At 38.5% G+C, this 14210-nt stretch overlaps 1 protein-coding gene across 1 annotated transcript in view; it reads right to left on the bottom strand.

Annotated features, from left to right (window-relative positions):
* LOC103516600 (E3 ubiquitin-protein ligase RBBP6-like) overlaps positions 1-13559 on the bottom strand; it is a 39539-nt gene extending 25980 nt beyond the window's left edge. Inside the window, exon 1 of the mRNA XM_026828942.1 lies at positions 10901-13559. Coding sequence (XP_026684743.1) covers positions 10901-13430 — 2530 coding nt within the window. The 5' untranslated portion in view covers positions 13431-13559. The remainder of the gene's footprint in view (positions 1-10900) is intronic.
* Between the last annotated feature and the right edge of the window lie 651 nt (positions 13560-14210).

The following is a 14210-nucleotide window of genomic DNA, read 5'->3' as shown; positions in this document are numbered from 1 at the left end:
TTTGGCTTTATGGTTTTCTGGACAAAATTTGCACCACCATTTTCGTGTTCCTGGTAAAAAGACCTTTAAAAGCTCTAAAGAAATCTAGATTTTAATTAATTCACAAACAAAACCAAATCTAGCCAAGTCTTAACAGTAAATCCCATAGCCAAGCACTAGATGTGTAGCGCTGACAGAAGTGAGGTAACATTTGACAGAAAAGATATAATATGTGGATTATCTGGTATTGTAAAAAAGGCAATCGGGAATCTACTCGCACGTCCAGACTACCGCTACCACATATAATATTCTGCTGAAAAAGGTGCTTAGCCTATACTAGCAGGTAAAGTTCAGTAAACTGTATGTCGGGAAAAAAGAGGAAGAGGAGGAAGAAGGAAAAAAAAACGTAATCCCTAAGAATTCCCTATGGAGCCAAAGGTGGCCAAAATTAGCGAGAAAAGTTTGCCTATTTAATTAAAATAATAATAATAATAATAAAATAAATAAAAAATGGGTAGGTCGTTACCTACATTTTTCAAGATAGGTGTGTAGGTACATACTACATACCAAATAGGTGTGTAGGTACATACTACATACCAAATGCGCCAAGTTTCAAAACGGTCAGCCTGTCGGCCCAGTAAAAGTACCTAGCTTAAAACTCTCAAGAGTTACCAAATTTGACCCATATTAGGCATTAGGCATAGGTAATTATAATTACCTAGGTACAAACAAAAAGGCTAGGCTCAAAACAGTAGAGCCGAATGAAAAGAGCATACAGCTCTTTGCTCTAAGCTCTGTGGGGTTTGATTTCGCCGTTCCCCTCTATCGTCATTTTCCTCTAATAAATCGATGCTCTATGCGCTATGTTTCCCGCTCCATGCTCCATTCTACTTTTTAGTCCAACAGAGATCCCACAGGATAAAACCATCTAAAAATTTATTAACCAAATTAAAGATTTGGTTTTGGTCCACCCTAGTTAGTTTCCGAGTAGTGCACTGATGTGTTAACACCCAAAGTGGATTTCCTTGTGAATTTGCCATCAATAGCTTAAAACTCTCAAGAGTTACCAAATTTGACCCATATTAGGCATTAGGCATAGGTAATTATAACTACCTAGGTACAAACAAAAAGGCTAGGCTCAAAACAGTAGAGCCGAATGAAAAGAGCATACAGCTCTTTGCTCTAAGCTCTGTGGGGTTTGATTTCGCCGTTCCCCTCTATCGTCATTTTCCTCTACTTAATCGATGCTCTATGCGCTATGTTTCCCGCTCCATTCTACTTTTTAGTCCAACAGAGATCCCACAGGATAAAACCATCTAAAAATTAACCAAATTAAAAGTTTGGTTTTGGTGTTGGTGTTGTTGTTGTAGTAGCCAAAGTCCCATCAGGTTCTTCCATCCCCATCTGTTACTGGTAGGCCCAGGTGTTCAGCCACTTCAATTGGTTCCAGCCACATATCTATTGGTGTCATTTGTGTTGGCTTAGAGGGGCAATTGAAGAGATGTAAGGTGTAAAAAATTTGGTTTTGGTCCACCCTAGTTAGTTTCCGAGTAGTGCACTGATGTGTTAACACCCAAAGTGGATTTCCTTGTGAATTTGCCATCAAAACAAACGTACAAGTTTTAGCAGTTAATCATCACCTTGGAAATTAGGTTAGTACTCATATGATGGTATCTCAATTAAGTTTGGTGAAGATCGTTATTTACTACCATGATCAATATGAATGATGTAATTGTTACTGCCGCGTATACGTTGTTCAAGACAAGTAGACAATTTAGATAATTTCTCTTCAATTTTTTTCCTCATTAGATGTTTTTATCAGGTTTTTAAGGCTCCCATTTTTGGTAATTATTCAGAAGCCACGACATCACGACAACGGAAAAAGAAAGCTCCTTTTTTGTGTTTAACTGAACACTCTAATAACACTGGTCACTGCTCATTTGTGAAAGCTCCTTTTTGTGTTTAACCTAATCCTAAAATAACACTGGTCACTGCTCATTTGTGGTAGCAATTTTTCACTGTCGTGATGGCGGTACTTGTGCAGAAGCTACCAAAGGAACTGGCACAAACGAGCAGTGACCCTGGTTATTATAGGGTTAGGTTAAACGCAAGAAGGATTTTTCACAATTAGAGCAGTGATTAGTGTTATTATAGGGTTAGGTTAAATACAAAAAGGAGCTTTTCTTTTCCACGGACGTGACTTCTGCATAATTACCATGATGGGTTTCTGAACTAGTACCCTATTTTTTTCACTAGGAGGTCAACCACCTCGTTTATTCTCCTCGCAAGGCTGAGTGTACCCCGAAATTAATAACCAGTAACCATCCTAGATGGTGGAACTGCTTTAATCGAGTAGCGACTAGTGGCATTACCAGTGTGAAAAGATTACGGAAATATGGGAAATTGATTGCAAAAGAGGCGTCAAGTAATAATGCTGTGATATTCACAAAAGTTGTGAAAAAGCTCTGCTTTACCACAAAGAATTTGATATTTATTTTGGTTTTGATTAATACTTTTTCATAAAGCTCGAAAGCCGAGATTCCAAACGTTTCCCCAAAGGAAAATACACTTAGCCTTTCGCTACTTACTCGGAGTCCACTTTCGCTCTTGATGTCCATGATAGACAGCACGGTTTCGTACAGGATGGTGTTGCCCACAGAACTGGACTTTTCCGGGGCTAAAAACTGTCTGGGGGAAATCTGTGAAACAAAATTTTCGACAGCGATTTGGATTTTTTTTGCCTTGTGTTTTATAGACCCCTTCAGTGATGATGTCAGAAAACAAGATGGCGTCAAGTGCGTAGAGTAAACAAACATTTGTTTACATCTGCGTGCCGGTGTTTTCCCATAAGAAAATTTTCACGTTTGAAAAATTGGTTTTTCCTCCTTGTTTTCCGGATTTTTAAGGTAAGTGAGTGTTATAGTACTATTCTCCGTGAAATTTCACGTCTACTGAACTTTTATTTGACCAATTTAACCCCTATTTTCTATGAATATACCTGTCACCTTATCAGACCAAGTGCTTCCTAATTGATTCAAGATAATGGACTAGGTGTTGGAACAGATAGGAAAACCTCAGGAACCAGCCTAGAGCCCTGTACATGTAGGGCAGGAGTTCTGTTGTGTCCAACTCACAGGTATACTTACAAGTGACTTTATTTACAACAGAAACGCATTTTATAGTCCGTCCCTTATACCTTTTTATTACTATTGTAATAATAAAGGAAGGACGGACTAAAAACACTTTACACCCTACCTCTGACCTCTAGATAGGTCTTAGGTACCTACCTAGAAAATCAGGAGGAGCTTTTTCGTAAATCATTTTGCCCCCACATTTAAAGTTTAAACATTTTGTTTACTCTTGTGAATTTGTGAAAAAAAAATAGAGGAAGAAAAAAAAGATAAAGAGAAATAAGGCAAGAAAAAGACGGAAGGAAAGAAAGGAAGGACGAAAGATTGAAGGGAAGGAAACAATGAAAGAAAGAAAATAATGAAAGAAAGAAACTTTATGATCGTTTTAAACGCAGATTTGAGAACCTCTGCTGCTGCAGAAGCTACACAAACTTTGCACACATTTTAGACAGATGAATAGGTACTTAACTTTTCATATTTCCTGCTATATTTTGCTTCGTCTTCTGCGGGTTTACCCTGTGCTCAGCATAAAATAAGAAATGTTTCGGTCGTATGTATCTATGTTTACGTTCATTAGAAGATGGAAGTCATAAAACGTTTCGAAGGCAAAAGTTGGCTGTTTGGAGACATTTGTGAAGGCGTAGTTATTTCTTTAATGGTTGGATTACACGAGGCCTGCAGACAAAACAGGTACTTACCTCATGTTTTTTAAATCCGATGCCTTAGCAACTGTACTAGGTACAGGTCCTTAAAGTTAACGGAATAACGGAACGTTAATTATTGTTGATTTATTAAGTGTAAGAAGTACTTAGCAACTGTCCTCCATTGTAAATCTAGGTACCTCAAGGTACCTAGATTCACAATTTAGTCGTATTTTCCTTTTATTTTTTTAAGAGGTTTTTTTTCCGGTAAGGCGCTTTAACTCTAGGTGTTGAGCAGGTCGTTCGCGCCGACTCGGGTGGATTAAATTAAGTGGTACAGATTAATAGCTTTCAGATTTTTTTAAGAGGTTTGACAGAGGGAACTGTAACTGCTATGGTCTTAACGTCCCGAAATCGAAGAGAGAAGCAAGACAGGATAGGAGAAAGCCAGCCGTTCCGAGAACGAACATTATCCCATCAGGATAAAATCCGCCCCGGGCGGGAATCGAACCCGCGGCCTAGCGCTTACAAGGCAGACGCACTACCAACTAAGCTAACTAACTTTTAAAAGTGCGATAATAAGTTGTAATAATATCCACTTAATAGTCGTGAGATTATGTTACGTATAGGTACTTGGGAAGTAGGCATTGGTGGAAACATTATTATCAATCTATAACGAGGTATATTCTATAGGTATCCCAATACTTTTTGTGACCTACCTAACCCACCTACCTTCGAGTGTACTGGTCCTAATGGCATGACAGACGGCCTACATTAAAATTAAATGTACACTAATGGAAAGGCTGCAAGTCTGTAGTGTGTTATTGCTACTTCCAACCTACCTTCATTATACTTAGCAGTTTCACTGTTTTCCGGGAAATACCTGAATGTAATAGAAGGTACAGATTCCTGGAAGTTCATGTTTGTGTCAGGACAGCGAGCGTAGTATAATTACTGTTACACGCTCATTAAATTGGATGTTGACATACTTTACATGATTTCATTTAGGTAATAGCTAGGTACATTACTTGAAATGTATGTACCTTCCTTGGTGTTGTAGTGCTTAACCTAACCGGGCTGGTAAACAAAAGATTGTGGGTTCAATCCCAGATGAGGTTTGGAATTCTGTCCTCAATATAATGGGTTTGTGGATTTGCGAACATTACCTACCCCCACTATTGCATGCCTATCCCAGCCAAAAAACTGAACTGTGGCAATATTTTCTTTTATCCTAGAAGATAGAACAACCACCGGGCTCAGAACAATTTCTATAAATCTTATGTGTTGCCTATTTTTGATTATGGGTGTGTAATCTACGGCTCGGCTAAAGACTATATTCTCAAAAAGTTGAATCCCGTCCACAATGCTGGTATCCGAATTGTGGTGGCATTTTACCGCTTTTTGGCGGTTTTCGGTCTAGTTACTTTCCTTATCCTATAGGAAGGAAAGTAATGTTTAACAATATCTCGGGAACGGTATGAGCTAGAGACTTGAAATTTGGTATGTGGTTCACAAATGTGACAAGGATGCAACACAAAACGTTTAGTTAAGATAGGTGCTGCGCTTGGGGGTATTTTGACCGCTTTTGGACGGATTTCGACCGTTTTTTGGCGGTTTTCAGCTATACCGACTAAACGGTTAGAGATATGGTAAAAGTCTAGCTAGAGACTTGAAATTTGGTATGTAGTTCACAAATGTGACAAGGATGCAACACAAAACGTTTAGTTAAGATAGGTGCTGCGCTTGGGTGTATTTTGACCGCTTTTGGACGGATTTCGACCGTTTTTTGGCGGTTTTCAGCTATACCGACTAAACGGTTAGAGATATGGTAAAAGTTAGGGTAAAATAATACTCAAATAAGCATCATTCAATAGAATAAGGAAAGTTGTGTGATGTTCACACCAGATTTTTTACATAAAGCTAAATCAAAATTTATTTTGAAGGTGTACCTTCAAAATCAAGCCCCCCCAAAAATTTAGGCAAGAACCACCTATGCTGACAGGCCACGATATTGTTAGGTGTGAATGTAAATGTATTCAATCATGTATTTCCTAGATGGAAGTCAAAATGATTGTCCTCCTTAACCTTCAGGTGCGATGTGGGTGGGGAAAATTAGGAGAAAGAGAGCGAGAGGGAGAGGGAGAGAGTCCTTTGAGGTGAGAACGAACTCCTTATAATGAACGCGTTAAATATCTTGCATAATCTCAAGTTGAACCTGAGGACGAAAGGAGGTGGAGGGAAGAAGGAGAAGAGGGGAAGAAAGAAGAGAGGAGGAGAAAGAAGAGGAGGGGAGATTTCTGTCAACTAATACCTGGTATGTCAAGTGAAGGAGTATAATATTAGCCACCAAATGGTGTAATATATGGGAATATTAAAACATCTTCCCTCCCAGCATGGGATGCTCCTCCGACGAAATAAATGAAAAATCCCTCCTTTCCCTCTCCCTCTCCTTCCATCCTCCCCCTCTCACACCCTTCCATTTCCTCCCTTGCTCTCTCCCTCCAAACCATCCCGCCCGCTGGATTTTGGTGAAAAATCCCTCTCTAACACCCCCGTCTTTAGTCGTCGACAAAATGTCCCTCTCCTCCCTTTCCCCAGTGGAAAATTCCCTCCGCATCCTGTTACGGGATGCGCGATGTTCATTCATGGTTTCGCGTAGGTGTTGGGTATAAAAACCTTTGCCGTCCCTCGCTCCCATGTCATTTCTAGTCGAACTCTCGTCATTGAGGTCTTCAAAGTGCGAACAAAAGCTAAAATTGTATCAAATTTTCTCCCTCTTTTCAAAAAAATTATCCCCTAAAAAAAATTTTATCCCCCAAAGTTTAATATCTAAATAAATATATTTATTATTCAAAGTAGTTTTCTAAATTAATTTTAATTGGTAATAAGTTTTTTTGTGATATTAATTGTAGTCCCCAATTTTATCAAACGCCTGCATTCTGTTCCAGACCCTACTACTACGGTGGAAGTCAGGTCGATGACGACAGTTCCGCGGACGCCTACGACTACAAAGACTACAGCGACAGTTCGAAAGCCTACTTCTCCGACTACTATTCTGGCTCCCCAATTTTATCAAACGCCTGCATTCTGTTCCAGACCCTACTACTACGGTGGAAGCCAGGTCGATGACGACAGTTCCGCGGACGCCTACGACTACAAAGACTACAGCGACAGTTCGAAAGCCTACTTCTCCGACTACTATTCTGAGGAGACCCCCCTGACTGACTATCAGCAGGCCCTCATGCGACAGAACTTCATCGATTTCCTCATTCGTCAAGGCCCCAATATGTACAAGGATCATAAGAAAATGAAGTATATGTACCGGGCTACTAATACGTACCCTAAGCCTTTGCTGGGCAGCGATGACCCGTATGGCAACATGTTCTATCAAGGAGGTAAGTCATGTGATTTTATTACGAAATATGCATGTTTGACAGAAAGAGGTTATTTGTTTCAAGTGCTTTCAACCCTTCGTTGTGGAGACCATGGGGACCATTTGGGCAAGAAGTTTTCATTTTCACAGAACCAATTACCAATTGTACCATACTCAAAACACGGGTCATGTATGCAAATAAAGACAGTGGGGACCATTTGGGCAAGAAGTTTTCATTTTCACAGAACCAATTACCAATTGTACCATACTCAAAACACGGGTCATGTATGCAAATATTTTCACGGAACATATAGAACTAACGCAAACACAGATTCGGCATTTTATGCATGTTTACATAGTCTGTCTACCTATATCTGAATAATTTCGACTATCTAGTGCTAGTCTATCTACGGGAAATAAATAGAATGATGGAAGTTCCAAATGTTTCAATGAACATTTTCCTGTCATCATCATCATTATTACCATGTTCGTTTTGTTTTGATAATAGGTAGTAGATATTTGCTATTTGGAATGCTATTGATAATGAGAACTTCATCCCTACAGAAACGTTCATATTAACCCTTCTTAGTTTAGCAATTCTAGCGAAAGAAATTATTTCATACACAAAAAGTCCACTCAGAGGCAAACAGCCCTAAAGGATGTGTTAAGCTTCAACAAATCTACGAAAGAAAGAAACAGTTTTAGTGATTGTCCCAAAAATATCACATAAGTTTAGCAATTCTAGCGAAAGAAAGAAATTATTTTTCATACACAAAAAGTCCACTCCTAGGGTTAGGTGTAGGGGCAAACAGCCCTAAAGGATGTGTTAAGCTTCAACAAATCTACGAAAGAAAGAAACAGTTTTAGTGATTGTCCCAAAAATATCACATATCCCAAACAAATCCATCAGAACAGAAGGGGTTAAGCAGAGAGGTACAATGGTAATTCGTTTTATTCCCCACACTCAATATCTCCTGTATGGGAGCGTAGTTAGCCCTGCAGTGGTTATTATTGGTAGGTACCGGTATCTGTACTTTGAAATAAAAATCTCGCCTCTTTCATGTTTGAAGCGATGGGTGTTGATTGCAAATTAATTGAACCTCTCCCGGTATCTGTACTTTGAAATAAAAATCTCGCCTCTTTCATGTTTGAAGCGATGGGCGTTGATTGCAAATTAATTGAACCTCTCTCCCTTCGATCATATTAGTGGACCTTTTTCTCCCTGTTCCACGTGCCTTTGTTCTCAGGCTACATTTCAATTACCTCTCTAGGTCTTCAGGTCAACCTCGCTCTTCCCAAGATTACCTAGGTACCTACCTTCTGTTTTTATTTTATTTTTTAATTCTTAGGTATTTTATTATTGTTTTTTCCAACGAGAATTCTTTCTCAATGATATCACAAACCTACACCCTATATCTGAATAGACGTTTCAGTCATGCTCCTTTCTTTCTGCTGTAAAACAAAAAGCATCGATTAAAGAAAATGTTTATTCAAAAGAAAATTGAAAAACATCTGAACATTCCAACTTCAATGAAAACGATTCAATTCAGAAAGAAAATTAAAAGGGAAAATATAGAGATGGAGAAAACGGGCGGAGGGAGGGGCAGAAAGAGGGAAAGGACAAAAATATTCGTTAGAAAGTTCAACTTTAACCAAATGAAAATACAGGATGTCTTGAAAGGTATTATCGTCCCGAAAGCGAAGAGAGAAGAAAGACCAGGATAAGAGAAAGCTAGTCTCTCCAAGAATGAACCTCATCTAAATCGGGAATCGAACCCGCGACCTAGCGCTTTCAAGGCAGACACGCTACCCTCCAAGCTAACTAGGCTGGTATTCAACCATCATCATTAGTCAAACTGTTGAATGGGTCGATGTCCTTTGATGAGTCTTTAGGGGTTTCTGTCTGATGTTGCGTAAAAAATTAGGTCTGATCACTTTTTTCGTATGATATACATAGAAGTATTTCTACACAATTTTGGTCAATGAGTCTTTAACGGTTTATTTTTGGATGGTACGTATAAACGTAGGTACGATTGTATTTGTATGATAAAGAAGTACCTAGGTGTACCTATTTTTTAAACAATTTTGTTCTCCACATAAATCCCGTATCGGGTACCATTGAAAGTTCTTCGGATATTGTAAATATCGTACTGTGAAATCGATCTTCTGATTGGGGATCCTTTTTCCTTTTTTACCAAGTCGTTGGACCTAAAGACAAACTTTAGAATAATTGACAATGAAATAATATCAATTTTTATTGGACTTTTTCTGAAGGAAACAATGCGATGATCTCTTATGAAATGAAACTGTGATCTATCTTCCCTAAAAACAATCACCCAACCAATTGGCAATTTTGTCAGGGTTTTCAGTCCCCAATCCTACTTTCTACTTTGCATTTTTTACCTCTGGTGTTTGGAAAAACTTTCGATCAACAAATTCAAAACTACACGAAAGTTCAAACACCTTTAATCTCGTTACAAAATTTTCTCGCCATTCTCAGATCTGTCATAACGAGGGGATGGGAACTTTTTTGCCTGAAAGTGACGAAAATCGATATTAAAAATTTGAATACTAATGGGTGCGAACAATTTTTTTCTTTCCTGAGCGACTTTTTGTAAAAGGGAGGAAATTTGAATAATTTCCCCGAGTTCTTTTTTTTTTCGACTTTGAAAAACAAAAGGAAACTGTACCTAGATGTAGGTACCTACCTACCTACAAAGGCACTCCGTCAAAAATATTACTTTGCTCTCACAAAAGAACCAAAATGTTGCCTACTGTTTTTCTAAATTGTTTTCCTGTTTTCTCTCACTCTCTCTCTCTCCCTCTCTCTCTCTCTCTGGATGCAAGACAACTCTTGACATTCGGTCGAAGTTCCTTTTCGCTTTCCTCTCAGTCTAAAATGGGTTTAGAGTGTTTAGACAAAAGTGTCACATATTGGGAGTGTTTTTTAGGAGTTTTTAATTGATGATTTTCTCCTTACACCTAATAATGTTCAGGGTCAATAGGTACAAGATTGTTACTATGGTCGTAAAATGCTCCATTAATCTGGTGTCAACAATATTGTTAACTTTCTTGCCCTATCCATATCTTGTTTCTTTCTTGCCCTATCCATAGGAACATTCTAATCTTGCCTTATCCATGTTAACTTCTTGCCCGAACCCCAAAAAATAACTACTATATCTTAACCTATCCTTTACCTGTAGCCTGTAGGTAATAGGTATAGCTGTCATACTTATCTGGAGACACTATTGAGGTATTGAGGCTTGTTTCACTTACATCTTTGGTGACTTTTCCGGCAGTCGCGGCATTTCTCAACGGAATGCTACCGTCCACAGCTGCGCCATCTTTGATGCGGCAATTTCCTTCAGAAATGTCATCAGATGACGAGGACGTTTTGAACGGCTGTTGACAAGTCCACTGAATCACCAGATCATCCTTGATTTCCTTGTGTAGTTTGGACAGGTCCTCTAGTTCACTTTCCACTAGATGTACACTCTCGGAGATCCTCAGCAACTCTTTTTCATTGTTGAGGATTTTGTGCGTGCTCTTGAAGTATTCGTCATTGAACACAACACAGTCATCACTTTCGTCGCTGAGAGATTCGTTTTCAATGTCAACAGAGATGAGTTTTTGTCTCTGTTGGGGTTGGTGATACTCAATGTCAGCCTCCAATGGCACTTGGTTTGTTGTGTGAGATGGGATGTCATATCTATCATCAGGGTGTTCAGGATATGGTTCAATGCTGTCTAATTGTTCACTGTTTTGCGTGAATGGATGTGTTCTGCTCTCAATCTTGTTACTGTTTTGCACTTCAGTCTTTGTATTTGTTTCACTGGTGGCTTTGACATTGTTTTTGCATTTCTCATAGCTTTGTTCAACTTCCTGGACTTGTCCTTCTCCTTCTTCCAGACTTTTCCGATGGAGATATTCATTCTTTAGCAGATTCCTCAGCCGTTTCTTCTTTTTGTAAACATGTTTAGGATATTTGGCAGAAGGATAGGAGTGGGAGGATTCTTCATCTGTGAAGTAGCATGGAGATTCCTTATCCAAATAGGAATAAATGTCGAGGAGGGATTTTGGGGCATTTTTCTTTCCTTTCACACTGAAGTGTATGAAAGAGTATGATCTTTTGAGATTATTTTTTCTATTGGGAGAAAATGTTTTACTTTTTTTCCGAAACTTGAACCAGTCGCCTAATTTTTCTAGGGACGATTTTACCGATTTACTACGAAATTCTAGGTTGTATTTTGCAATACCACTATGAGGACAGGATGTACTTTTCTTCGGAATCGAGCAATAGCAATGACGAGAATTGGAACTTTGGACGAGGAATGTTGAGTTTAATGGACTTTCTTCAGTACTAGAAGATTTGATTGTATTTGGAGCTAGCTGTGCTTTTGTACTTTCATGTTTAGAATTTGTGTTCTTTGTTTTAGAGGATTGAGAACATTCTTTATAGCTCTTATCAACATTAATTTTTGAGCTGCTCCTTGGAGTTGACGAAATATTTGTAGAACAATTATGTGATGTCAATTTTAAATTGGCATTCGGTATTTTACTCACTTCAGAAGTCGTGATTTTACTAGTGAAACTCAATTTTCTTTTGCTAATGTTATTTGGACCGAGTTCTTCGTTCAATGCCGATGTTTTTATAACTTCCGATCTGTTCTGCCTGGTAATCTTTACAGAACTTGTTATTTTCCTGGGTTCCGACTTGGTCTTATTATTTCGGAGAATTAACTTGGAGTTTTTCGGTGAATCATCCTTCATCACAGCATCTTTTATGTCTTTGACAGGGGCATCGTATTTCTTTCTTTTCTTTTCTAATGGACTTTCAAACAAAAGCTTTGTTTTCGTAGCACTTTTACATTGGTTTGAAATTTCATTTCCTTTATTTGGGTGAGTATTACTTTTAGGTTCTGACTTAAATTTAAGTGGACTGAGATGACGAAATGCGGCTCTCTCTTTGCTCGCAGAGTTCAAAGAATTTTCGTTGCCCAATTTCAATTTGTACGTTATTCTATCTATGTCCTCATCTCTTATCAGAACAGAAGGTATTTCCAATTTGTTAGACCTTTCGATATTTAGTTTAGGAATCTTTGAAGCATATTGCTTTGTTATTTTGTCCACGGGTTTTTTGTTGCTCCCAGGACTTTTTGGTCCTGTATTAACCTCAGTTGACGTTTCCGTACTTCGTGGTATACTTTGTATTCCACTCAAGTCGTTAACTTTTTGGATGTACTGACAAGGTTTTACACTTCCATTGGTGGAAAAGGGAGGGAATGCTTTCTTGTTGGATTCTGGCAAAGCAGTGTAGAAGTTTGTCTTTGATTCAGTCTCTTGTGCAGAACTTTCCAATATAGTCATTGCATTACTTTGTGGAACAAATGGTTTACTTGTTTTTGTACATCCAGTATTCTGGTGATTGTCAACTAGTTTGGATTTGTCGTCTTTTGGGGTCTCTACCACCTGCTCTCGACGTGGGCTACTAGTTTCTAAATCTTTTTGTTTATTATTGATACAAAAAGTTGTGAACTTGTCATTTTTCTTTGCAATTTTATCACACAAGGATTTGTCAATTGTATTTTCAGCCTTCATTTTTACTCGCTCAAACCTTGCTTTTAGTTCTTCGAAACTGTTAGAGGTTTCGATTTTGATCTTTGGAGAAGGTTCTTTATTATTTCCATGTTCAGCTTTGTTGTCCAATTGATTTTCCGGTTGCACGTTATTTTGAAGGAGGTTTTCTTCTGTTTGTTTCTTGCTTTTCTCAGACTTTAACGCTTTACTTTGCAACACAGCTTTCAGTTCGGTCGTAAAGTTTTCTTTCAGGTTGTTTCGTCGGAGATTGCAGATATCAAAGTTTGCTCTCGCAGGTCTTTCCGTACGTTTGACATTTTCCTCAATACCAGCGTTGGTTCTTTTCTCAACGATTTTGTTCTTATTTGTCTTTGGTGTTTGCACCAGAACACAGTGATAATTTCGGTTCCTCTTGGGTAATATCGGTGTGGAAGTGACTGCGTCATACGGGATATCCTTTCCTTCCGTCGCAAAGTTCTCACAATTCTCGTCATTACTCATCGTGTATTTCTTACGCGTTTGGAGGTTCTTAATCTTACTAATCGGACTGAAAATATCCGGTATTTGAAGTTTCTTTGGTCTAAAAATGGCGGGTGTTTGAACGTTGACATCTTTTGGGGACAGCGGCTGATTGACTGGAGTTATATTTAGCCTTTTTATACCGGAGAGAGGGGTTTTTAAAACTTCAACCTGTTTGTCTTCGTAGATTTTGATAGGGGTTTTATCCATGGCAAAATAGTGTAAATGTCAAAATGGAGATTATAAATAAGGAAAAATAACAGAAAGGAGTTAGAGAAGGAGAATGCTGTTAGTCCACGCAGGTTTCACCTCCTGAATACCTCACAGGTGATGTTATTGCAAACCTAGAACACAAATTAAGACAAAGTTAAAAATTGAAAGACAATTTAGGTAGATTCGACATTCAACTTGTAAAAAGATTGGTCCGTTTTCGATTCTTCGAGAATAAAAGGGTTCGCAGCTAAGCTTTGGCGCAGCCCTTCAGCAAAAAATAGGCCGAGCCACCCCTGCATGTCAGTCTTACCAAAATACAGTCGCGCTGCGCGCTCCCTATTAGCTGCATAGTTATCAAACTAAAAACTAAAAACATAAACGAAACTCAAAATGTTGGTCAAGAGCGGATCATTTCTCTCCCGCAGTCTCTGCACTCTGTGTATTTCTTATGGACATTTTAGCGATCAAAAATTGATCATAACTCAGGATCGATTTAGATTTTAGCAAAATTCTTATTGCACACTAGACCATAAAAGGAATATTCCTACCAAATTTCAGCTTTCTAGGTGTTGTGGTTCAGGAGATAGAGCGATCAGTGTGTGAATATGAAATGTGAACTGTGAAATGTGAATGAGTGAATGGATCTTGATTTTATAATAAAAGATTTTAAATGTCTCCTCTAGCCTCCGTTTGATGACACTGCACGGTAGTTTTCATTTGGTATTGGTACAATCCAGTGGCGTAGCGTGGTCTAAGTTCAAGTGTAGGGCGTGTAGC

This window comes from Diaphorina citri, unplaced genomic scaffold, assembly GCF_000475195.1.
Source record: "Diaphorina citri unplaced genomic scaffold, Diaci psyllid genome assembly version 1.1 scaffold1612, whole genome shotgun sequence".
In the NCBI taxonomy this organism is placed as follows: domain Eukaryota; kingdom Metazoa; phylum Arthropoda; class Insecta; order Hemiptera; family Psyllidae; genus Diaphorina; species Diaphorina citri.
This window is presented reverse-complemented; position numbering and strand designations above follow the sequence as displayed.